The 26500-nt window shown below is 38.2% G+C and overlaps 1 protein-coding gene across 6 annotated transcripts in view; it reads left to right on the top strand.

The window, feature by feature from the left end:
- The window catches only part of LOC127635642 (PH and SEC7 domain-containing protein 3-like), a 186415-nt gene that overhangs the window by 37983 nt on the left and 121932 nt on the right, over positions 1-26500 (top strand). Inside the window, exon 1 of one of the 6 annotated variants that reach the window (XM_052115813.1) lies at positions 4698-4896. The exons of 2 other annotated variants lie outside the window; for them this stretch is intronic. In XM_052115813.1, the coding sequence (XP_051971773.1) occupies positions 4829-4896 (68 nt within the window). In that variant the 5' untranslated portion in view covers positions 4698-4828. Of the gene's footprint in view, positions 1-4697; positions 4897-12046; positions 12067-20384; positions 20566-21468; positions 21589-26500 lie in introns of those variants that run through there. 3 more of the 6 variants (XM_052115816.1, XM_052115814.1, XM_052115815.1) reach the window with 3 other exon arrangements.

Here is a 26500-nt window from a genome sequence, read left to right as displayed (position 1 = left end):
CAGTCTTGTTAGCCCTCGTGTTCACTGTTCATTGTTTTCACCTGCCCTCATTAGTTTCCCATTGGTTTCTGTTTATCACTTTGTCATGTTATTTTGAGTTCTGTTTGTTCATTGGCCCTTTTGTCTTATGTTCATGTATTTATACCCTGTCTGTTTGTTCAGTCACTGTCGATCGTTGTTTGTTAGTGAATGTTAGTGAATGTCGTTAAGCCTGCTCTGTGTTCCCTTCCCGAGTTTTCCGTATACCTGTCTTGCTTGTTTGTTTGTTTATTTATTTAACTTAATAAAGATACTGCAAGTGGATCCTCAACCTTCGTCTCACTCCGCTATCTCTGCAATTCGTAACAGAGCGATCGACCTAAAATGGATCCAGCAGCATTCTTCGCCGAACTGACCCAGGCGGATCTGTCAGTCCGGGAGTTCTCCCACTTTTTTCATCAGCGTGGCCAGTTGCACCGGCTGGGATGACCACACTCTGAAGGTGGCGTACCGGTTCGGTGTTCTCAAACACCGGTGGTGGGAACTCCCGGAGACCGCAGACTGCACCTGGCGGGAGTACGTGGGACTCATCTTGGAGGAGTTCGCTGCCGGGGAGCCACCTCTCCAGATCCCAGCTCCCGCCTCTGGGCTTTCCTCGCTAGCCACGGTGAGTGAGCCAACCCCCACGCCTGCCGTGGTCAGCGAACCAGCGCTGCCAACTTCATCCGCCCGGAGGAGGAGGAGAAGAAAGGCCTCTGCTCTCCAGCCTCCGATAACCACGGCCAATCAGCCAATGCCTGCAGCCCCGAACGTCAATGAGCCAGCACCTGTAGCCTCGAACGTCAGTGAGCCAGCGCCTGTAGCCTTGAACGTCAGTGAGCCAGTGCCTGTAGCCTCGAACGTCAGTGAGCCAGTGTCTGTAGCCTCGACCGTCCCAGAGCCAGCGCATCTCGAGCCTTACAGGGCTTCGCCTCTCGAGCCTCCCAGGGCTCCGCCTCTCAAGTCTCTCGAGCCTCCTAGGGCTCCGCCTCTCGAGCCTTCCAGGGCTCCGCCTCTCAAGTCTCTCGAGCCTCCCAGGGCTCCGCCTCCAGAGCCTCCCAGGGCTCCGCCTCTCAAGTCTCTCGAGCCTCCCAGGGCTCCGCCTCTCAAGTCTCTCGAGTCTTCCAGGGCTCCTCCTCCCGAGCCTTCCCGGGCTCCAACTCTCAAGTCTCTCGAGCCACCCAGAGCTCCGCCTCTAGAGCATTCTACGGCGCCACCTCCATCGGCTCCGCCTCCAGAGCCTTCCAGGGCTTTGCCTCTAGAGCCTCCTATGGTGCCACCTCCCTCAGCTCCGCCTCCTGAGCTTCCAGAGCCTCCCTCAGCTCCGCCTCCTGAGGCCCCTGAGCCTCCTGAGGCCCCGCCTCCTGAGCTTCCAGTGCCTCCCTCAGCTCCGCCTCCTGAGGCCCCTGAGTCTCCCTCGGCTCCGCCTCCTGAGCTTCCAGTGCCTCCCTCAGCTCCGCCTCCCGAGGTCCCAGAGCCCCTCTCAGTTTCGCCCCCGGGACCTGTCCCTATCCTGAGGCTGCCTCCCAGGCCTCCTGGACCCGTCCCTGTCCGATGGCCACCTCCCAGGCCCCCTGAACCGGCCCCTGCTCTACAGTCGATATCTCCCTGGCCCTCTAAACCTGTCCCTTTGTGCCCCCAGGGACTGCCTAATTGGCCCCGTGTACTATCTCTTTTCCCTTTGTGCCCCCGTGGACTGTTTAATTTCCCCTCGTTGCCCCCCTTGGACTTCCTGCCTACCCTCTGTGCCCCTTGGACTGCCTTCCTGCTCATGTGCCCCCCCCCTGGTCTGTCTGTCTGCCCCCGGTGCCATCATTTTGTTTTCCATGGGTTTTTTGTCTTTGGGTTTGATTCTGTTTTTTTTGGATCGTCTGGGATCCGATCCTTTGAGGGGGGGCTATGTTATGTATGACCTTGTCTTGTTTTTCCGTTGCCCCTTTGTTTTCCATTTTTGTCCCTTCTGCAGCTCCACAGTCTTGTTAGCCCTCGTGTTCACTGTTCATTGTTTTCACCTGCCCTCGTTAGTTTCCCATTGGTTTCTGTTTATCACTTTGTCATGTTATTTTGAGTTCTGTTTGTTCATTGGCCCTTTTGTCTTATGTTCATGTATTTATACCCTGTCTGTTTGTTCAGTCACTGTCGATCGTTGTTTGTTAGTGAATGTTAGTGAATGTCGTTAAGCCTGCTCTGTGTTCCCTTCCCGAGTTTTCCGTATACCTGTCTTGCTTGTTTGTTTGTTTATTTATTTAACTTAATAAAGATACTGCAAGTGGATCCTCAACCTTCGTCTCCCTCCGCTATCTCTGCAATTCGTAACAGCTATTATGAATAAAACTAGACTTGAGACACGCTCATTTTGTTTGCGAGACTCTAATATATTACATAATATACAGTTTTACAACATGAATGCTGCTCAGATTGTTGAACGATGATGAAGGGTAATTCTTTCAGGCAAGATCTCATGTAAACAATGGAGAATATATCAATATTTCTCAGACTTATCACTTTTTTGGACAAAAAGTGCTATTGGATGTTTTTCAATGAACGCTTGTCATGGAAAATTGACCCAGGTGTGGCGAACTGGATTCATCTGGCGATCGTGTTTTCATAATAAAGGTTTGAAGTCCCATTTTGATATTGCATGTTTTCATTTGTACTCCTGCACAAATAACCCAATTGCTGTTTCTGGAGGATTGCTATCGTGAAACAGAGATCGGATATCAATGTTGAACCCTTAGACCTTTGAAAAGATGTAGAATTTGTTAACATTAATTACATTTATAGACGGTAAATTATATATTACATGTAAGCAGAGTGACGTCACTACTGAGTGCGGTGAAATTGCGTTTTAACAGGTTAACCAAGTGGACAAAAGTGTGAGTGAAGAGCATGCTTGAGATTAAATATGAGACAAAACAAAGAACAATTATTTGAAATATCACTTTTCAGAAGATTATTTTTATCAATCAAGCTGTAATTTTGCCAAATTATATAAAAAGTGTGAAAATATGATTTTATCATGTGTATCTAGGATACATCAAATGTTAGTTATAAGATTAGCCTTAGCAAGACAAAGGAGTCTTCTTTTTATTTTGTTTTGTTTTTGGAAACCGTTAAAAATGTCAGTTCCACCAGTGTCATTTCCAACACAGAATTCTATTAAACACAATACAGTGAGATGTGCTGGAAATGAATTTTCATGACTTGAATGACATAAATCTCCTGTGATGAATGTTCAATAACTGTAGACAAATGAAATAAACTAGTGAGAGTGTGAAAAGTGTTCAAGGAATGTTCCGAGTTCAATACAAGTTGAATACTCAATCGACAGCATTTGTGGCATAATGTTGATTACCACAAAAAATTATTTCTAATTGTCCCTCCTTTTCTTAAAAAAAGCAAAAATCAAGGTTATTGTGAGGCATTGACAATGGAAGTCAATGGGGTCAATTTTTGGAGGGTTTAAAGGCAGAAATGTGAAGCTTATAATTTTATGAAGGGATGAATTGCATTCATTCTTCTGTTAAACCTCTGTATTATTTGAGCTGTAAAGTCATTTAAATCGTCATTTTACAGTCATTTTAAGGTTTTTGGGTTTGTTGATGTTACATCGTCATGGCAACAAAGTTGTAAAATTGGCTATAAATTTACAGAAACAAAGGTTAGTGAGTTTCTCACACTAAACTCATGTTAACACACATATTGTTTATGTCTAGTGGCTGTACTTTTGAAACAGTGAGCATTTTAACATTTACAGATTGACTCCATTCAGATCCATTGTAAGTGTTTCACTGTAACACAGATTTTTGCTTTTTTAAAGAAAAGGAGGGATGAGTCAAAATAAATGTGTGGTAATCAGCATTATGCCACAAATCCTGTCGATTGACCTTGACTTGCACTGAACCTGGAATATTCCTTTAACAGGATTTTACTTTCTGGATATTCACAGGGCTGTAAGTGTGTTGAATAAATGTGAAGGAAGATTTTTATCTTGATTTTTATTCCTAAAATCATTGTACAAGTCTCCTTATTCATTACTGATTTCATTTTTCTGTTCTATTAATTGGTCATATTGAAAACTGAAAGTAGATTTTGCATTATTGTACAACTCCTTTGGTTTGTGGATATTGATACTTTTATTATTGAGTTACAGTTTCAGGACTCTTTTGTTCTTTCCGCTTCATATTTATCAGGAATTAAGCTCTGTTTATCCGGTTCTGCATTCTGTGTGAGTTCATTGAAAGAGTTCATGAGGTGTTGTGTGTAGATTATGTTGTTATGATGTGTCACAGTGACTCGCTGTTCACCGCTCTCACTGGACTCTTGAATTATCGTCAGAGGAGTCGGATCTCTGTTTTTACAGTAGTTCTGTGTGTATGGATCATTTTTACTCATGAAACCTTTGAATCTGACATGCAGCATCACACTCTACAGCCAATTAATAATAATGTGCGAGTAAACGTGCATGTCCCCCGTGTGCGTCAGGGATCGCTGTAGTCTGATCACGCTACATTACTTCATCCTCAGACCCATCGGCCCCGTTGCTGTTATTTATAGCTGCAGTAGAGCATCACCGCAGCCTCCTAAAGGAGGTAAATAAAGCATGGTTTGTGCTGCTCCGGCCCCTCCTCTCGCCTGGACAGTCCGCAGATGGAGCAAGAGGCAGGAGCTGATGGTGGCGACCAAAGGGATGAGACTAATGAATGAGTGCAAACAGTGTCCCAGTACACGTGCTACCGTCTCAATGTAGGTCAGAGCGGAGTGTCCGGCCGTACGGTGCAACCCATCAGGAGTTCATCCGCTGACTCTCATGGGCTCCACAGTGTCCAGATGCTTCTCCCAGCCCGGCCCGTCCTATGCCGACCGCGCATCCATACAGTAAGTCTGACCTTCAGCTTGCATGACAGGCTTCTCGTGTGTGTGTTTGGACTGCAGTGACGTCTCAGAACAGCAGTGGCAGTAGCTCTCGCTCGAGTCGGTTTGCTCTAAACGTCCTCTAAAGCTGAAAGGTTGATGTTGTGTAATCCTCCCCTCCCTCTTCACTCCTGTGGACTGCCCCTCAAACACGTTACAAATGATGATATATGTAAACAGCAGTGATATATGCTCTTATATTAATAACATAATGAAATATATAGATGCTACCCTGAGGTCTCATTATCTGTGGCTGACTCCGGATCATTTTACTGTGATAGCAATTATCTTACTCTTGATTTATTATGCATTGAATCATGAATACGAGAAACTATTGAACAATTCTTTCTTGAGCGCAACTGCAAGTCATTCAATGATATTAGAGAACAATGTTTTTGTTAGCTGTTCATCAGCACCAAATGTGGCCAGAAATGTGTTTCTTTTAACAGTTTATACTGGAGATCTAGATCAAAGAGCTGAGCCCATGTTATTTTGATGTTTTTCCTTAAAAAGGACCTGAATAAGTTTACTCAAATTTACAAAGAGAGATTATTTGTGATTTTTAATTTGATTAAATCCTGAATTTTTAAGTCATAATTTCTGTACCCGGTTTAACATGGCAAAATTGAAATATCCCTGCAATCTGCTGAAGTACAACCTGGGGTATATGTACAGGAATCACCGTTTTAAGGATAAATAAAAACAGAACATTTTAAATGTTATTTTATTGGGTTTTCATGATACCTTAATACTAATCGCATCTGTATGCGCACCAATTTGCTGATAACTTCAAAACAATAATCTTATTTAAAAAATCAAACAACAAAGGAAATCCATGATTTTAACATCAAAATGTAAATGGACATGCTCACAAGATTGCACACATTGGCTAAGCCAGTAAGAATGTCGCTAAAGGTGTTTACATGCAACACAAAATCAAGATAATGGGCAAAAATATACATGTGCTGACTGCTTTACACTTAAACCATTTAAACACACTTTGTTGAATTATTAAGCATAATCGTTGTAAGAAAGTGCGTGTAAATGCACTCAATGTTTTCGGTATGATACCAGCTAAAGTATTACGATTCCACTCATTCCTACTTTGAAGATGCTAAAATATAACACAGTTTTGAATTATTTTGGATTTTGTTTAGTCACAACATAATTCCCATAGTTCCATTTATGGTATTCCATAGTTGTGATGACTTTATGACAATATTATTCTAAAATGTGAAATAAAATTATAATAAAGAATGAGTAAGTGTTTGAAAACTTTTTACCAGTAGTGTGTGTGTGTATATACACAAACACACACACACACACACTGGCGGCCAAAAGTTTGGAATAATGTACAGAAGGAAATTGGTACTTTAATTCACCAAAGTGGCATTCAACTGATCACAATGTATAGTCAGAACATTACTGATGTAAAAAAACAGCACCATCACGATTTGATTTTTTTTTTTATCAAGACAGGCCCCATTTCTAGCAGCCATCACCCCAGCACTTTATCCTTGAGTAAACATGGTAAATTGCTAATTTGGTACTAGAAAATCACTTGTCATTATATCAAACACAGCTGAAAGATATTTGGTTTGTTAAATGAAGCTCAACGTTGTCTTTGTCTTTGTTATTGAGTTGCCACAGTCATTGTTTTGAGGAATGAAAGCTATACAATACTTGAAATTGCCAAAAACTGAAGATTTCATACAAAAGGTATACATTACAGTCTTCAAAGACAAAGCACAACTGTCTCTAACAAGGACAGAAAGAGATGTGTAATGCCAGATGTACAACTAAACAAGAGGAAACAAGTACATCAGAGTCTCTAGTTTGAGAAATAGACGCCTCTCATGTCCTCCGCTGACAGCTTCATTGAATTCTACTCGCTCAACACCAGTTTCATGTACAACAGTAAAGGGAAGAATTGCAAAGAAAAAGCCACTTTTGAAACAGAAAAACAAAAAGAAAAGGTCAGAGTGGGCAAAGAAACACATTGGACAACAGATAATTGGAAACGAGTGTTATGGATCTTAGCCTCATTGTGATTTTGTGGGATCAGTTAGACTGTAAGGTGTGTGAGAAGTGCCCAACAAGACAGCCACATCTATGGCAAGAGCTACAGGAAGTGTGTGGTGAAATGTCACCTGAGTATCTGGACAAACTGACCACTAGAATAACAAGGATCTGTAAAGCTCTCATTGCTGCACGTGGAGGATTTTGTGATGAGAAATCTTTGAAGTAGTTTAAGGAGTTCTGGACATTTGTACATTTGTAATAGACATTTTTCACGTTATTGATGTCCTGAATATACATTGTGATCAGTTGAATGCCACTTTTGTGAATAAAATGACCAATTTCTTTCCATAACGGCAAAATCTGTACATTATTCCAAACTTTTGGCTGCCAGTCTGTGTGTGTGTGTGTGTGTGTGTGTGTGTGTGTGTGTGTGTGTGTGTGTGTATATATGTATATATGTATGTATATATATATATATATATATATATATATATATATATATATATATAATGTTTTATAAAATCAAATTCAACATAATACCAGGCTATTATTATTATCATAAAGATAATTCTGCAACATTCCAATGGAGGCTAAAGAGCAGACAAGCACAGAAGAGATATTTCTTGTTCAAGAGGACACTATCCTTGCAAATCCCAGATGACTGACAGAGAAGGAACAGTGAGAACTCCTCATATGTGCTTGTTCCACAAGACGTGCGTGAGCGCCAATAAACCTCTGAACACATGGCAAATCAGACACGTGCATTGACAGCTGTTCTTTCTTCTGTTTATCAAAATATAATCAAGTGCGCTTCTTCAAACGTGCGTCTTTATGTCTAATGTCATTTCTTCTTATTTGTCACTCCGAGACATCTTACAGGTCGCCCGCCACAGCGGCGGGTAGATAAGCGGAATTACCCATTGCACATGAAAAACTTGTATTTGGCAGGTGCTAATTTTATACCCTGACTACCATGTATTATATTTGTATTATGTTGACTTGACAAAGTCAATATACTGATGTTGATCAAACTTGGGCTTTTATCGAAACCCTTAACCCAAGACCAAAATGCTCAGTAACACAAGTACTTGCTCTCAATCACAGTGCGCATGGTGTAAAATTCAGTTCACGAGTCCTGTCCGCATGCAGCCCATTATGTCCACATCTACTTGCATCGTGTGCGCATGTGCCTGCCATTAACTGTCCTGAAGAGTCTCAGTACATGCGCATGCATCAAACGCATATGTAGGAGGTCGCAGTCAACGGAGTAAACTTTGAAATGCTGAACGCTCGACTCGCAGACTACGCAAGACACTCACTTGTCACCACTTACTGGTGTAAATATGTAACATCATAGGAATTAATGAAAATCTCCATCTCTAGATCTCTGCAGTGCTCTCATTGCTATGGTTCGGAACTCCACAACCGCAAGCGAAGTGATACATTAATGCCTCTCGCCCAATCAGATTCAAGAAACAGAAAAAACTATAAATAATAAAAAGCCTCTAATCTGCCTTCTGTAGGATTTAAAGCTGAAGTATGCAAGTTCTGCGCCACCAAACGGAACTGCAAAAATAAACGCTGTTTTCAAAACAGCTTTCTGAAACGCCCGTCTGCTGTTGGTCAAACAAAGGGTCTAAATGTGTCGCTCAAAACAAACAGAGAAAGTGCCACCTAAAGACTGAACCTTTGAATGGTTTGCTTATATTTGGCTCTGCATATTAAGCTGGGATAGAGGAAGGTTTTTTAACACTGAAAAAGTTACATATTTCAACTTTAAGTATTTAAACTACATAATCAATATATATTAAGACTTTTTAAAGCTGTTTTAAAACTTCTAGGCAATTCTTTGTCAGGTCAACAAACTTTCTTTATCTAGTTTTCTAATGATGTTATCATTATTATAAGTAACGTCATCCATCATTAATGTAATATTGTCAAGCTCAGTGCCCCCCTCCATCATCTGCAGTTATTCATAGACTTTAAAGTCTGCAGTATTTCAGTGCCATCACTAAATGCACTGAAATTAAAGTCAGTGTCAGTGAGTATTTATGCTCTTTTTTTCTTAAAAAAAAAAAAAATGACTCATTGACTTTGACTCATATAAATCATTACTGAGATGACATTACTAACACAGCACCAGCCCAGTAGGGTGAGTTGTGATTTTGTCAGCTGGCCTGAATCTCTCTCTCACTGACCCTGGGCCATCAGCTCGTCCTGCACTGGATTATTATGAATGTTCATGACAGCTAAGCGTCATTGTCAGTACTGCTGATGAAAGCAGTGATCCGTGTGCTCTTTACTTCCACACAATCACACACTTGGAGGTAAACAGTGTGTGTGGCAGGTGCAGGTGTCACGTGACGAGTGTCTCTCTCTGCCGGTCGAGAGGAAGTGTGTTTGTGCCAGTGCTGGAGTAGTGAGTCAGCACCGGCGGCCGATGCCAGGCGTCTGTCTGCCAGCTGTCCTGCACACTCCCTGTCATATTTAAAGATACACTCAGCAATATTTTTTCTCATTAAAATGTTTTGTTAAATTAGAACTGAATTATATTGCATTGTTTAAAAAATATGTTTGAAATGATGCATACTGCCACTCCAGTCATAACAGTCTTCCGATGTACGTTGCTTTATTTTACACGGAGCGGGGCGCCTCGTGGAAGCTGCCACATTGAGATCACATGACTAGCCGTTAATCATGACTGACTGTAAATAATGCATTACTTAAAGAAATAGTTCACACAGTAATGACATTTCTGCCATTATTTACTCAACCTCAAACCCATATGACTTTCTTAGAGTATGTGGAACAATAAAGGAGTTATTTTACTGTTAATGAATATCCCAGTCCAGCTTCTCAATACACTGGCACAGGACTCGCTTTAAAGCTGAAAAAGAACCTGAAATGAGCATAATAGTAGCCCATGGGGCTCGAACGTCATTTTCCGAATCTTCTGAAGGCATACAATAGTTTATTATTTAAATTTTATTGAGTGGAAATTCAGTTATCAGTGTCCATGATTGCTTTGAAAGAAGCTTGTTCACAGTGCCTCACATCGTCACATGAGAACCTGTGTTGTTTAGAGTTGAAAACCACTGTGCCACTGGGAACTTCTCCCATAGCTCTTATAAACGCACATTGGGCTGCAACATTGCCTACATTTTGGGTTGTTTCTCACCAAAACCTGTCATAGGTCTTAAGAAGACTTGGAAAACTGACGGCCATTGTTTTGAAAAGGCGGACCGTGATATTTACATTTACATTTATGCATTTGGCAGACGCTTTTATCCAAAGCGACTTACAGTGCACTTATTACAGGGACATTCCCCCCGGAGCAATCTGGAGTTAAGTGCCTTGCTCAAGGACACAATGGTGGTGACTGTGGGGATTGAACCAGCAACCTTCTGATTAACAGTTATGTGCTTTAGCCCACTACACCACCACTCCCAAATAAAATATCCAATATCCAAATAAAAATTATCGCTTTATGTTTTGCCTAAAAAAGTATTTAGAACTACATGAGAGTGAATTCTGACAAAATGTCATTTTTGGGTGAATACCAGTATTCTTTCATTAAAAATAAAATATGTCTGCCTTTAAATCCTCTTAACTCTGGCATCGTTTAATCCCATTGTAAGAAAAAAATTATGGACAACAGTAGAATTTTTTGGTTTTGTTTTAATCAACGTTATGCAACAAATGCTGTCAGTTGTGCTTGAATATAACCCAGATTATCTTCAACAAACTGTATCATTAAATACAAACAGCTCATATTTAAATATTAACACATAAAGGAGTTTTTGATATTCTAGATAGAGAGAGAACTAAACGTGTGCTGAAAAATGCTGTGATAAGAGTGTTTATATTCATGAGACTGAATTGATCAGAACACACCATGATCATGTGACCTGTGTGTGCGTGCACATTTCACTGGTATGCCCTTCCGCTCAAGGACGAGATCTTTACATCAGATGATGAAACACCAGAACAGACTCAACAGCTTCAGATATCTGCACACATTCTTCTGAAAGATGTGATTTTAAAAAGCTAAAATGTAGACAAAAGGAAAACACTTTCATTAACTGAAATAAAACTATAAACTAACATAATCTGAGATGAAATGCATTTTAATTCTTTCAAAACTAACTCAATTAATATTATTATTAATATATAATTAGAAACTGTAATTTGGGACCCTTACAAACCCTCGAAAATCTGCATGAAAATGAAGAAATTGAATTAAAATTAGATCTGAGAAAATGTAACTTATGAAACTGAAGACATTTTTAACATTGCTAAATGCATTAAGTATAAGGAACGTACATTTTTAAAAATACAATTCATGAATGAACATACTAAACACAGTAAAAATTAATTCACCAAAAATCTTCACCTCCGCCCATCTTTTCTATGCATATTCATGTGAGAGGCTCTGTCATGCATCTACGCATGCTGTCTTTATGTGGAGCTAAAAGTTTTGGACCCTATGACTCACTTTGCATGGACAAAAACACCTCATTCATCCATCAAAATACCTTTGTTTGTATTCCGCAGAAGAAAGAAAGTCATACGAGTTTGAGACGGCATGAGGGTGAGTAAATGATGAGAGAATTATTATTTTTGGTTGTACTATCCCTTTAACTAACAAGATTAATAAATGCTGTTCAAGTATTGTCCATTGTTAGTTCATGTAAACAAATATAGTTAACTACATTTAATTAATACATCCTAATTGTATGTTACCAACATATTTATTTAATTAACAAGTTAATGCACATTCTAAAACTAAAATAAATACTAAATATACTGAAAAACTGAAACTAGATGACACTGAAATGACACTAAGTAGTAGCGTGAAAAGTAATGAAGCAAAACTAAATGGACTAATGGACTAATGGACTAATTGAAAGTCAAATGTAAATAAAAACTAAATTCAGAACTCAACAACCCTGTGTGGACGACGCCTCACTGTGTGCTTTTACAGGAATACAGCCTCACAAACACTGAGAAGTTTGCTTGTGCTGATGTAGCGGGAGTACAGCTGCTATCAGTTAGAGATCCAGTCTTCTGCTGTCATGCCAGCATTCTTCAGACGCCTGCAGAGGATCTGAGGTCAGTCACAGGGCTGTTGAGATGTGGAGCTGTGGGAGCAGGAATAGAGACATCCCAGGATGTTTGGGAAGGGTGGGAGTGTGCAGGCTTTCACTTCAGGAATGGAGAAAATAACTCTGTTTGTGATGTTCACTTTCATCACTTTTCTGTAGTATTGATGAAGAACATGAGACCTTTATCTGGAGTTCTTCTGGGTAGAGTTGCTCCAGCTGTGAGAAAAGTCTCACTCAAGTTGTGACTTAATTAATTAAGTGACTCAATAAAGTAGCATCACCAGTTTTAAAGGCAAGACTTCGCTTATAGGTTGTAAGCTCTCTGTAATGTAATGCATAATGGCATAATATGACGTTTACATTTAGTCATCCAATAAGCAGCCTTCATATTTGTTAACAGACATGTTGAAAAGGCATTTTATCTTGTTTCGGAAGATGTTCAAACCTTTTCTTAACTGTCAGCGGTAATAAATTGCATCTAGATTTAAATACTAATACTAAAGTAAATATGTAAATAATTATTTAAGAACTGTATCTGAAATTATTAAGGAGCAAATACTCATTTAAGTGTGTTTACACTAGTGATCTTTGAAGTTACATTTAAGTGCGTTTACACTAGTGATCTTTGAAGTTACATTTAAGTGCGTTTACACTAGTGATCTTTGAAGTTACATTTAAGTGCGTTTACACTAGTGATCTTTGAAGTTACATTTAAGTGCGTTTACACTAGTGATCTTTGAAGTTACATTTAAGTGCGTTTACACTAGTGATCTTTGAAGTTACATTTAAGTGCGTTTACACTAGTGATCTTTGAAGTTACATTTAAGTGCGTTTACACTAGTGATCTTTGAAGTTACATTTAAGTGCGTTTACACTAGTGATCTTTGAAGTTACATTTAAGTGCGTTTACACTAGTGATCTTTGAAGTTACATTTAAGTGCGTTTACACTAGTGATCTTTGAAGTTACATTTAAGTGCGTTTACACTAGTGATCTTTGAAGTTACATTTAAGTGCGTTTACACTAGTGATCTTTGAAGTTACATTTAAGTGCGTTTACACTAGTGATCTTTGAAGTTACATTTAAGTGCGTTTACACTAGTGATCTTTGAAGTTACATTTAAGTGCGTTTACACTAGTGATCTTTGAAGTTACATTTAAGTGCGTTTACACTAGTGATCGTTGAAGTTACATTTAAGTGCGTTTACACTAGTGATCGTTGAAGTTACATTTAAGTGCGTTTACACTAGTGATCTTTGAAGTTACATTTAAGTGCGTTTACACTATTGATCTTTGAAGTTACATTTAAGTGCGTTTACACTAGTGATCTTTGAAGTTACATTTAAGTGCGTTTACACTAGTGATCTTTGAAGTTACATTTAAGTGCGTTTACACTATTGATCTTTGAAGTTACATTTAAGTGCGTTTACACTATTGATCTTTGAAGTTACATTTAAGTGCGTTTACACTAGTGATCTTTGAAGTTACATTTAAGTGCGTTTACACTAGTGATCTTTGAAGTTACATTTAAGTGCGTTTACACTAGTGATCTTTGAAGTTACATTTAAGTGCGTTTACACTAGTGATCTTTGAAGTTAAATTTAAGTAAGTTACTTTATTCGGTCTATATTCTGTTTTAAAGCATCAATGGTGAAGTGGATCTGTCTCATTCTTTTGTGCAGTAGTTGTTTTTGAGTCTTCTGTTTAATTTAATTAACTCCTTGGCCTTTTATTTCATTATGCTGTCATTGTGGAACAACTTCCTGCTTTAGTATCATGGGAGAGGAAATCACTTCATATTCCCATGATATAGATCCTGCAGCAGGAAATTATCCTCATAATTCAAGATTTCAAGTTGGGGAACTGGTTCTGAGAACCATAAATTGTTTTAGTTTAACCACCTTTTTTTTCCTGATCGCAGACGTGTTCCACGTTTCATAACTGATGACTGTTTTCGTTTTCCGGTCTCCAGTTTTTCACTCATATTTGCTTATGTTCTTACTGCATAATGTGATGTTTTTTGTGTATATTAAATATGTAAAATTTAAAAAAAATAGAAAAAAGTACTGTAGTTCCATAGTGCTGATACTTACATTCAAGTGTTTTTGATAGTCCCTCACCTGTGTAGATGACATGAAGTGTTGGTCCATTTTTCCGTTCTTGTTCCGAGAATTCACAGCCTCCTTTCCCAATGGAAACCGGTTAAAATGAAATTGAAGAATGGTTAATAACGTTCTTTTTAAATTGACAGTACTCTGTGCCAAGGGTGAAATACCAGCTGCAATTTTTCCAGATTTCTCAATAAAAAACAAGGCACCTGTTTTGGAAAAACAAGCTCAAAATAAGTGACATGCCCCACACAAAATAAACAAAAATAAGTGATTAGGTTTTTTCCCATGTGGGGGAATATTCAGGACAGAAATAATAAGTGTAGTTCTGTATATAAAACATATTTTCAATAAATGTATTCTTAATATTAAATATATCCCCCAAAATATTTCAGATATTTATTTGGCCACCTAAAATCAATTCATAGCCTAAATCTTTCTCTCTCTGCATACACGCACACACTGTGGGTGCGTTTCGACTAAACGACACCTTTTGCGGCCCAAATGAATGTGAGGATATTTTTTAACATTGGTTTTTAAAACTATCAGTTTCCTTAAGGATTAAAGCTTATATTCTAATAAAAGTGCTTATATTCTACTTTTTCGAGCAACAGGAAGAGTAATTCAGAAAATCTGCTGTGTTAAAACATTGGTCATTGGATCCAAGAAAAAATGATCGGAACAAAATGAACTGGTTCTTTACCAGTCAGCAGTATTTAAAAATATTGTTTTCATTCAGGAAAGGGATTGAAAAGGATTTCGTTTGTGATTTTGGTAAAGTTCTGCCAAAAAAAAAAAATTTGTTCCTTGAACCGTTCGTTAATAGTTCCTGTTTATATCAGCCAACAACTGCACAAGTTGAGCCTGACATTCATTTTTAATACAACTAAAACTTAAAATGGTTGTTCTCCGTGATGATCGCTTGTTTCAGTAATTTTCACATGATATCTTATGGTGATCACAACCAGAAAACAGGCCAGCGGTAATCAGTCATCAAGGCACCGCCCAATGGTTGTTCAGGAAAACTGTGATCACCATGGCAATGTTAAATTCTTGATTCTTATTGGTTGACTTACAAGGTGTGTTGATAAATTTTCAAGCTGTTAATTCATTTAGCAGCTGTGAAGTAGTTGTACAAAAGAAAGAAAGTAGTTTAACTTGTTCCAATTGACAAGTAGCTGGAAAGCTTAATGTCAAGCCCCTGAAGTGTCATTTTTAGGGATTGTGAATGTAAAACTTGTTGTAGTTCTTGATTGGTCTTGACATTGTTTAGTGCTGGTGTTGACCGGTTAAAGCTTCCTGAGGCCACGGTTAGGAGGGAGAGTAAGTCCAGCTGCCTGGACACTCCCTTCAGGGCCCCAGAAAAACCAAACATCACTAGAGTGACCGCTCTGTGGTCACTCTTCATGCAACTGCTGCAGCGTTCAGAGGCACAGGACCTGCGATGAGTGTCTCTTGGCCTGGGACGACTGCAGTCAGCAGTGCCATCGCTTTCTATCACTCTCTCTTGAGCTTATAATAATCCTCCATTGTTTGAAAGAAATATCTGTATCACAAGAAGCCAAATCAGTGCTGGATTTAAGCTGTGTTTTTTCCCTTGTGTTTTCATTTAGAGGGAGAGGTGTGGTCAGTCTTTCAGTTTATATAGTCGTGCTCTAATATGAATGTAATGTTCTATTTGTGGTTCCCACATTCCAGGATAAAGTCATTTCGTTCATCCTAAAGCATGACTAAGAGGGGTGAAAGATTGTGTTTTAAATGAAAGCAAACAGCCATCTTTCTCAGTATTTGACAAACCCTGATTGGAATACATTTTCTTTTTTAAAAAGCTGGTGAACAAGCAAATGTTCCAATTTGTTTTAGATATATACTGCAAATTGTAATATATATATTTAATGTTTTGTTTAAATAAATATTCTGGATTTAATTGACGGCATTTGTGATATAATGTTGATTACCACAAAAATTTATTTCAACTTGTCCCTCCACTTCTTTAAGTGAGACACTTTAAATGGAAGTCAATGGGGCCAATTTGTAAAGCTTAAAATGCTTTTTCAAAAGTATATCTTATTTTAGAACTTTGTTGCCATGACGACTTAATGTCATAAACCCTGTAATCTGGGTAAACTGCAGTATAGGCAACTTTAAACAGCTCAAATTATTCACAAGTTTTAACAGAAGAATTAAAGTAAGTGCTTTTATTAAATTATAAGCTTCACATTTCTGCCTTGAAATCTTGGGCGATGGTTGGGGTGGGCTACCGGGGCTTAAGCCACAAATGTTTTCAGTAAAGCCCTGAATGTTTTTATCATAAGAGTGATGTCAAAAGTACCAGTGCTTCGTAACAAGTTAAAACATTTTATATCAAGAAATATATTATACACAATGTGTGTTGAACTATGGAAAGGCAAAAGGGACTATATATATATATATATATATATATATATATATATATATATATATATATATATATATATATATTTTTTTATTTTATTTTTTTTCTAAATTACGCTTTAAAGTACATGACTTTATAATGCATTGTCCACTGACCTGTTTAGCTTTCTCACAAGAATGCACAGGCACAAAAGGAATAAAAACACTCAGTAATCATCTACAAGAACTACATAAAATAAGAAAATACATTGCATATCATTATGGTCCAAGAATCTCATTCAGTGATCTCAAATGATCACAGTTACATAACCACATAAAAAGGAACAAAACTACCATTACCCTTCTCCATTAAACAATCTGATGGCCATGGGTACAAATACATAAAAAAAAAAATTTGGAACCCTATACTGCCTTCCGAACAGAACAGGATCATTACAAATTCATAATGCAATTCTGAACAAATCATGCAGTTTCTGATCTTTGAGCAAACGGCTGAGTCAAAAGTTAGTATGACCTTTTAGTTTTGGTTTCAGTAACATTTAAAGATTTACAATATTAATAACACCTCAAAAATGTAACATTCAAACTTGGTATATAAAGTGAATTATATTCTGATATTTTCTCAAATGATGAGTCAAAAGTTCATATACATATCCACTAAAGTCTGGGCTAATACCTGAATATTCACAAACCCTTCAAAAATGGGTCCCATTCCCTTTCTAAGTGCCTCACTGTAACCTCAAATGTAGTTTTTTTAAAGAAAAGGAGAGACATTATGAAAATATTCAATCAAAATTATGCCAGAAATGCTGTCGATTGAGCTTAAAGGTGCTGCAAGCAATTTTAGCGTTCAGAGCCCGTATTCACAAAGAATTTTACTTTAACACTAAGAGTTCTCCAAAGAGTTCCTAGCTAAGAGTTTTTGTGTAAAACATATTCATAAAACTGCTTAGAGCAAGTTTTACTAAGGAAATCTTAAGATAAAACTAAGGCAGAGTTGACCTCATTGCTAGAGATGATGTTACATTTTATGAACGCGCTCTTTTAAATCTCCCAAACTATATAGTTTGATAGATTAATTAGCCATGCCCCCTCATGTCAGAACCCCACCCTCCAAAGATCATTTTCAGACCAAAACCGAGCAAAAGAGCAGCATTGTTTGTTCCTGTGGCTGTCAAATTCAACAGTGGTACAATACAATAGCGCCCTCAACTGACAAACATTATAAATCATAGACTCAATGATCCACTTCAAATACAACTCTATGAGAACGAGCAAAATGATTGACAGGTGAAAAGCGTCAATGTCTGTGGTTCGTAGACACTTTTTTGTTTGTTGTTTACAAGGTCTACAGCTGTCACAGAGACCAGTGAGATATCTCAGGACACGTATTACATTCATTTCTTAAAGGGGTAGTTCACTAAAAAATTCTCTCATCATTCACTTACCCTGATGTCATCCCAGATGTGTATGACTGTCTTTCTTCAGCAGAACACAAATGAAGACTTTTAGAAGAAGATAGAGCTCTGTCAGGTCCTTATAATGCAAGTGATTGGGTGCCAGCCATTTGTCGGTCCAAAAGTCACATTTTGACAGCATAAAAGTAATCCACATGACTTCAGTCGATCAATGTATGTCTTCTGAAGTGAATCGATACATACAGTATGTGTAAAAAAAATCATTAAAACGTTTTTAACTTTTAAAAAGCGTGTCCTGCCAGCAGTTGACGCATCACGTAGCTCTCGCATGACGTAAGTACATCGGCGAGTTTGCGTGAGAGTTCGGAAGTGGCGCTGATTTACAACAGAAGAACGAACGTCACGTGAGAGTTCGGCCATTTTGAACAGCATCAGATCCATCGACAGAACGGCGATTTAAAATTAAACATTTTTTAATTATCAACTTGTTTCTTTCATAGACCTATCGATTCACTTCAGAAGACATTAATTGATTGACTGGAGTTGTGTGGATTACTTTTATGCTGCCTAAATGTGACTTTTGGACTGTCAAAGTGCTGGCACCCATTTACTTACATTGTAAGGACCTGACAGAGCTCTATCTTTCTTCTTTCATTTGTGTTCTGCTGAAGAAAGACAGTCATACACATCTGGGATGACATCAGGGTAAGTGAATGATGAGAGAATTTTCATATTTGGGTGAACTATTCCTAACTACGTTTTTGGTATACTTTTCCATGAAAAAAAAGAAATCACTTACTGCTAGGGTTGTCTATTTAACATGCAAATTCAGTGCGATTAATTATATAAAAATAAAAAAATACTCAATAATCATGTCCCCGGACCGTGATAAGGAATTTACCTTCCATCTGAGCAATGCAAGCTTGAACTGTTTCTCGTGAGGGCAGTAAGTGAAACTTCAGCTGTTTGGGCAACGCGGTTATACAGTGAACAAACCACACTCACCGACAGCAGACAAAAGAATCTCAAGACATGTTTTTCTAAACAGTGACTTAAAAACAGTATGTTTATTACGAGATGCTCTAAAAGCATCTCACGCAGGTGTGCATGGACGCGTCTTAGAAAAGCCCTCATAATAAATATATCTCGGACTGATTGACGAATTCAGTTGCAAAATGGATTTTGTGAACTGTAGGCCAATGATAGGTAGAGGACATGAGTTCAGTAATATGGAAATAAACAATATATTGGATTCTAAATCCACTTTTTTAATTGTCATTTTGGTAACACTTTACAATAAGGTTCTATTCGTTAATATTAGTTAATGCATGACGTATTATAAACAAACAGTCAATATATTTTTACAGAATGTATTAATCTTTGTTAATATCAGTTAATAAAAATACTGTTGTTGATTGTAAGTTCATGTTAGCTCATAATGCATTTACTAATGTTAACAAACACAACTTTTGATTTGAGAAATTGTATTAGTTTATGTTGAAATTAACATTAACTAAGATTAATAAAAGCTGTAAAAGTATTGTTCATTGTTATTTCATGTTGCGCAAATGCGATCTAAGGGATCTCAAGATGTGTTTAAAGATTGAGCATTAAACTATATTTATCTTGACACAGTGACCTAAACATTTTATGTTTATGACGCAACTCACCCATGACACTACACAAGCATGTCTGACGCAATTTTTAAATATTTAAAGAGAACTATGTATAATTATTTCATCATTATATGTTGAATTATTGTTATACGATTGGCTTTCTCAGCAAATATTTGTATATGCGATTAAATACGATTAATCACGATTAATCACGATTAGTTAATCGGGACGCCATGTAATTAATTATATTAACATTTTTAATCGATTGACAGCCCTAATTTAAATATAACTATTTAAAAAGTATTTAATCATTATTGATTAAATTTTTGTAATTTGAGGGACTTTCTAAGCAAATATTTATGCAATCAATTGTGATTAATTAGAGTAATTAATCTGCAGACCATGTATTTAATTACAGACAAAAATGTAATTGATTGACAGCCCTGCTTACAGGAGCTTTAACATATATATATATATATATATATATATATATATATATATATATATATATATATATATATATATATTCATACAATGAAAGTGAATGGTGACTGAGGCTAACATTCTGCCAAACATCTCCTTTTGTGCCACCGTGTATTCCGTGTATACTCCGCATACTACACACTGCATTCTAGTGTGTAGTATGACTGCACTGTGAGCACTCCCTCAGTTTTCACTCTGCTCGTCCGAGCCGGAGTTTACTTTCAGTTGTTTTGTGAGAGAACCGAGTTTAAAGAGGATGTTCCCGCTCTTCTTGTCCCTCCTCTGCACTGAGAGCAGTGTGGAATGCGTGAGTTTTTCGGCCAAAGCATGAGCGGACATTTAGCTGGACTTGCTTCAGAACTTTAAACAGCGCGTCAGTTTCTTGTGTTTTAAATGAATCTGCGCGTTTGAACGGGACAAACCGTCGGAATGTTTGTGAAAGCGGTGTGTGAGAGTTTTGAACTATGGACGTGAACGTGAAATGTGCAGGTAAACAATGACACTTTTGAAAGTTTGATAACGGCTCACTGCGCGCGTTTGACGCGACGCTACACTAGAACGCAACGCTCCCGTTATTATGAAAATTAAACTCGCGCGAAACACTTGAGACTGGATCAGTTTTGATGAATGCGTTGCGTTCGCGTGTGTCGCGTCGTTCGCTGCGGAAAGAGCGAAAATGTTTAACTTTAGTACTAAAGTTAATCTCCGGGTGAGGTGAAGAATGCACAATATTGTTTTCATTTCACTCTTTTCGCCAAGTATGATGAAGTGTGTTTATTGTTCCCGTTTATCGGAGGTTCAGTTGTCTTTATTTGTACATTGGGAAGTCATTCAGACCCGACAGTCAACTAGTCAAGTCATTTTTATTTATACAGCGCTTTTCACAACAAACATCGTTTCAAAGCGGCTTTACAGAAGATAATGGAGAAAAATCACCTTTGGAGAAACCAGACTCACTGTGTGGGCCAGTTCCCCTCTGGCTAACATCATGAATATAATGCAATATTACTTATTTGTGTGCAGTGCAAGACGTGGTTTGAAATTAGTAAAATAAGTAAGTGTTAATGGACAGTGTTTAAACAAAGAGTTAAAACTCCAAGATTAATGACTAATGTCTTTGAAGTCCATCCTGGATTAACTGCAGAAGTTCACACAGATGCAATTGTCCTTTGTTACTTGGCTGATGAAGGCTTTTGTTGCCAATTAAAGTATAGTTTATGTATTCCATTATAAGAGTGTAGTCCATCAGTAGACAAAGGTTATGCAGGCAGAGATCAGTGAGGTGCATCGCAGTTCAACCGGCAGGTCATTTCGGTGAGGTCCATCCTAAGTCCGAGGTTCAGGCAGTGGCATATGAAGTATCCAATGTCTTCCAGTTGGAGTTGGCATCAGTTCATCCTCTGAAGTGATGTCTGGCTAGCACCAGCTGTAGTTTGTCGTCATCACTCAGCAACACGTAGCAGTGGAGTCTGACACCAAGCAGGAACAGAGCTGGATCTGGCCTAATAAATAGTAAGTAAAATAGTGAGTTAATGGATAAATTAGGTGTATACTTGGCTAAATAGATGAGTCTTTAGTCTAGACTTAAACTGAGTGAGTCTGTCTGTGTCCCAACCATGTTAGAGAGACTATTCCATAGTTTAAGAGCTAAGTATGAAAAGGATCTACCGACTTTTGTGGATTTTGATATTCTTGGAACTATTAACAAGCCATAATTTTGTGATCATAATGAACGTGATTGAATATAGCATGTCAGAAGGTCACTAAAGCACTGTGGAGCTAGACCATTCAATGCTTTGTATTTAGTTAACAGAATTACAAAATTAATACGAAATTTAACAGGTAGCCAATGTAACGATGATAAAATGGGGCTAATATGATCCTATTTCTTGGTTCTTGTTAGCACTCTGGCTGCTGCATTTTGAACCAAATGAGGTTTATTAATTGATCTTGCTGGACATCCTCCCGGTAATGCATTACAATAATCTAGTCTTGGGGTCATGAATGCATTAATTACTTTTTCGGCATCAGCAAAAGAGAGCATGTGTTGTAATTTAGCAATATTTCTGAGGTGGAAGAATGCTGTTCTTCAAACACTGGAAATTGGAAGTTGCTTTGGATAAAAGCATCTGCCAAATTAATAAATTTAAACCTAAATTTGATTTTCAAAGGACAGATTGGTATCAAATATAACACCTACGTTTTTTGCTGTAGAAGATGACGTAACCGTACATCCATCGAGAGTCAACTTATATTTTAACGGCTTAATTTGAGATGTTTTTGGTCCAATAATTAGTATCTCTGGTTTGTTGGAATTGAGTAGAAGGATATCCCTTCCCCAGACATACGGGTATAAAAGGAGGGAATCGTGCATCCGTTCATTCAGATTTCTTCTTCGGAGCCGAGCGGTTGTGCGATCAGCGAGCTGAGATCAATACTGTTTCACTCACCTCTGTAGAGCGTCTGCTGTTGAATCTACGGCGCATATCAGCGGCTTTCTCCTTCTCTGCATGGCTGCTTCGACAGCGCTTCTAAAAGAGAGTATTTCCCTAAAAGAGTATATTTCTCTAAAAGAGCACACACAGCAAGCGTTGAATGTCCTTTTCAGGATGTGTCTTTTTAAAGACGCCCTTCCGCCCGTGTGTAGTTCCTGGATGCGGTCGATTTCTCTCCGCTCCTGACGGTCATAGACGCTGCCTCGTGTGTCTGGGACGCGATCACACTGAGGCGGCGTTTGTGGATGGTTCATGTTCTCACTGCGAGAACTTGACCGACTGGTGATTGAGTCGATTTGGGGATGGCAGCGGGCTCTGTTTCGCCGGGTACATCTCCACGAACAACCCGCCCCCCGGCACGCTCGTTGACTTCCGTCCAGGCTCGAGGTGAGAGCGGCTCACCTCACTGCCAGTCTGTTTACTCCCTTGAGCTGGATGATTAATTTGGCGCTGCATCGGAGAGTGCTCCGGCGTCTGATGCAGAAGACGCGACTGGACTGTCACCTTTGGGTCGGCATGCCCAGTCTGAGGCTGCCCGGGCCGCCGTGCTGTTTTTCAAATTTACCTCATGAATTCCCTTCAAAAGGGAGTTTGTTACCTTCTCACTCAAAGCGATTACGCTTGTTAAAGAGTGGTGTGCTGTCATAGCAACCATGTTACATTCCGTTTCCATTTGTCCTACGAAGGCCGTCTCTTTTAAGCGAGGCTTGTGTAAAGAAGGACGCTCAGTATACTGCAGCCTTCAAAGGCACGCAGCCTTTGAAACGAGACACAGCTAGATCTCTGTATGATATCTAGGTGATACAGTCTCTATGTGATGTAGTTTATGTGACTTGTGTGACCTATCAAGGCAGCTTGCAGACCTTCGGATTAGCCAGTTTGTCTGCTTCCTGACCTGTGACGCAGTTAGTCATATAGTATCACTATTGTGACTATGAGCTATGACTATGACTAGAGAGGAGAGCGGCACCTTCAATGGAGGGATGCAGTCTGTCTCTTTAGCAGGTCAGGTCTATCCCAAAAACTCCCAATTGTCCCAGTTGTCCATAAATCCTATGCTATTCTCTGGAATTACTATCAGATTCCTTGACAAAATATTGGTACCATGGTAAAGTGGTGGTATGATCAGATGATATGATAAATTATGCTCTGACATGCTGCAAGATTAAAATGATACCGTCATTGTTGTGTCCAAAACATGCTTTTACCATAGTACTCTTTTTTTTGTCACAGTTGTAGATTCACCATTTCATGTTTACTCTTTCTCTTCATTTTCTGGCTTTTATTCGAAGGGTTCTTTTTTCAGACAAAATCTTCACTTCAGAACCAGTTTAGTATTTAAAATCAGTTTCTCATTTTACAGCCAGTTTACTGAACCTATAGTGATCATTTACGGAATTGTGTTGTTTGCCTTGAGTAGATTAGAGTGATATAAGATCATTTATAATGAAAATATTTGTATTAAATTATAAAAGTGTAAAATACAATAACAGATAAACAGAAAAAATTGAAACATAAAAGATGATGAAAGCCAAAATATTAAATGCTGTGTATCAGTATTTACTAGGGCTGCATGATTTGGGGGAAATGTCATATTGCGATTATTGAGGTTAATTATGCGATTGCGATATAATAAACAAATGGTATCATGAGTCAACTTGCTTGGTAATCAAGGAAAATGCACAAATAGATTACTGATAATGCTGAAATGTGTTTCTCAACTCAAACATACAAACTAGCAACAACAACAACTATAAATGCAGTGTTTTCTCAATATTACACCTAAATAAAATAGAACAATAAATAAGAACATACAAATTCATGAAAATAATATTGTCCAAACAAACAGGGACATTTAAGCAGGATGTAACATGTACTTTGTTGAAAAGGAAACTGGATATAAAAGTGTGGTTCACTCAATCAAACCACTAAAATTGTTGTTGTTGTTGTTGTTGTTGTTGTGTGTATATGTGTATATATATATATATATATATATATATATCTCTACACACAGACATTTTATTGTTCTTGTAATTGTAATGTTATTTTTCACATAAGATTGATCTTATGATGATTTCATCAATGATGCAACACGTTGCAAGTTGCAGACAGCGGGGGTGAGAGACGAGCGTCTCCGTGTTCGAGTGCGCATCAGCCGGCGGAACTTTATATCTCTCCTGGTCTCGACTCCCGCTCAGCTTGGGTCTCTTCCGTGACTGGTTGAAGCAGCTCTGACGGCACAGAGACTGACAGTTTTGGAGTTTGTGCTTTATTTACATGTCACGCTCCCATATTATATTAACTTTAATTATTGATGAAATAAAGACATATCGCCAGACTGTGATCTGCGTGTGTGTTATTTTTTCTGGCCACCAGTTCAGTGTCGGTCTGCTCGGCGTCCATCTTCACCTGATTTCCACACTGAACACCAGAAACTCACATGACCACACATGTCACTCCCTAAACTGAGACTGACGGTCATCTTTTTGTTAGCGGTGTAGAAAATGGGCAAACAGCTCTCAGAGAGAATGGGCTGTCACATCCACACATGCACTTATTTATTTAATATAATCATATAATCGCAGAGGCTGACATTGCGATTGCGATATGATTAATCGTGCAGCACCAATATTTATTGAGTAATCTATTATTTTGTTGAGAGAGGGTCAAAATTAAAATGTTCTCCTTTGATTCTGGAGCAAAACTGCAGGTGAAAAAACAGCCTTAGGAAGTTGGCTGCAGCATTATTTGATTTCTACACAGAGACTTTTTTACTACTAAAATCAAGTGACTTCATCACCAAACCCACTTTTTGCTTTCCTTCTTTTTCTCAAAGTTGAAGTGCTATAACTTCTACTGATAAAATTGAAATAAAATTGGAACTATGCAATCAACAGTCAGAGCACCTCAGAAAACAGTGTCTCATAATGTTCCTCACAAAGTATTAAATACTGTATATCTTAATACCCTTTTAGAATCTGGTTCAGAACAAACTTTCCTTTTTGAATCTTCATTTTTAAGACCTTAAATGGTTAAATCGCAGTGCTATAGGGCTCTCAGTGTGGCTTCATATAAATTAATATGTGACACGTAGCTCTTTAGTTCAAGGGTGTGGATTTAAAAAAATGCACATTTACAAGGCTCTGGAAGTTATCATTAGGGGTCCAAGCACTATTGTGTTTGAACTGACATTCTTCTGCTTTAACTGCCTTAAAAGTTTCTAGGTGTCAGAGAAATTTTGTCAAAAGTCACAAAAAGGAAAACAAGTTCTGAACCAGATCTCAACACTAAGGACTTTTTCTAGGTTCAGATTTTTACTTGCCCTGCCAAAATGTTCCCTGGCTCCAACACAAATGTGAAAAACAGCTGTTTTAACAATCATGGCTCTAAAAATATGTATTTAAAAAAAATATATATGTAGTTTTTAAGATAATTTCCCCCAAAATTATATCACATTTTTAGTTTGCAAGATGTAAATGTGATATAATACATGACTGCTTCCTATAATAAATATAAATACAATATATAACCTTTTCAGGGGAGCAAATGATGGGTTTTCGGTCACCTGTTCACTGGGATTACCACGGTGTACTGTGTTACCAGTTTTACTCGGTACAAGAGACAACACCGGTGTGAAATGTTATACCGGTGGAAACATTATGAATGGAACTTCCAATATCAATACAATAGCCTAACAAATAGAATGGCCTTAAGTAAAGAATAGTTGCCTAATGAAGAGTTTGGAACCCATTGATTAATTAACCTAAATAATGCATTGAAAGCCAGATGTTCTTTACCAACATATCAAATTACATACGGAGGAAAGTATGCGCACTGACAGAAGACGTTTAATGTGCATGGTGGGTCACTGTAAGACATCTCGGATTCAGAATGACACAAGAAATGCTGTTAGACACACAGACATGCTT

The sequence above is a fragment of the Xyrauchen texanus genome, chromosome 43 (genome assembly GCF_025860055.1).
Source record: "Xyrauchen texanus isolate HMW12.3.18 chromosome 43, RBS_HiC_50CHRs, whole genome shotgun sequence".
In the NCBI taxonomy this organism is placed as follows: Eukaryota; Metazoa; Chordata; class Actinopteri; order Cypriniformes; family Catostomidae; genus Xyrauchen; species Xyrauchen texanus.
Note: the sequence above shows the minus strand (reverse complement) of the source record. Positions and strands in the feature narration are given on the sequence as shown.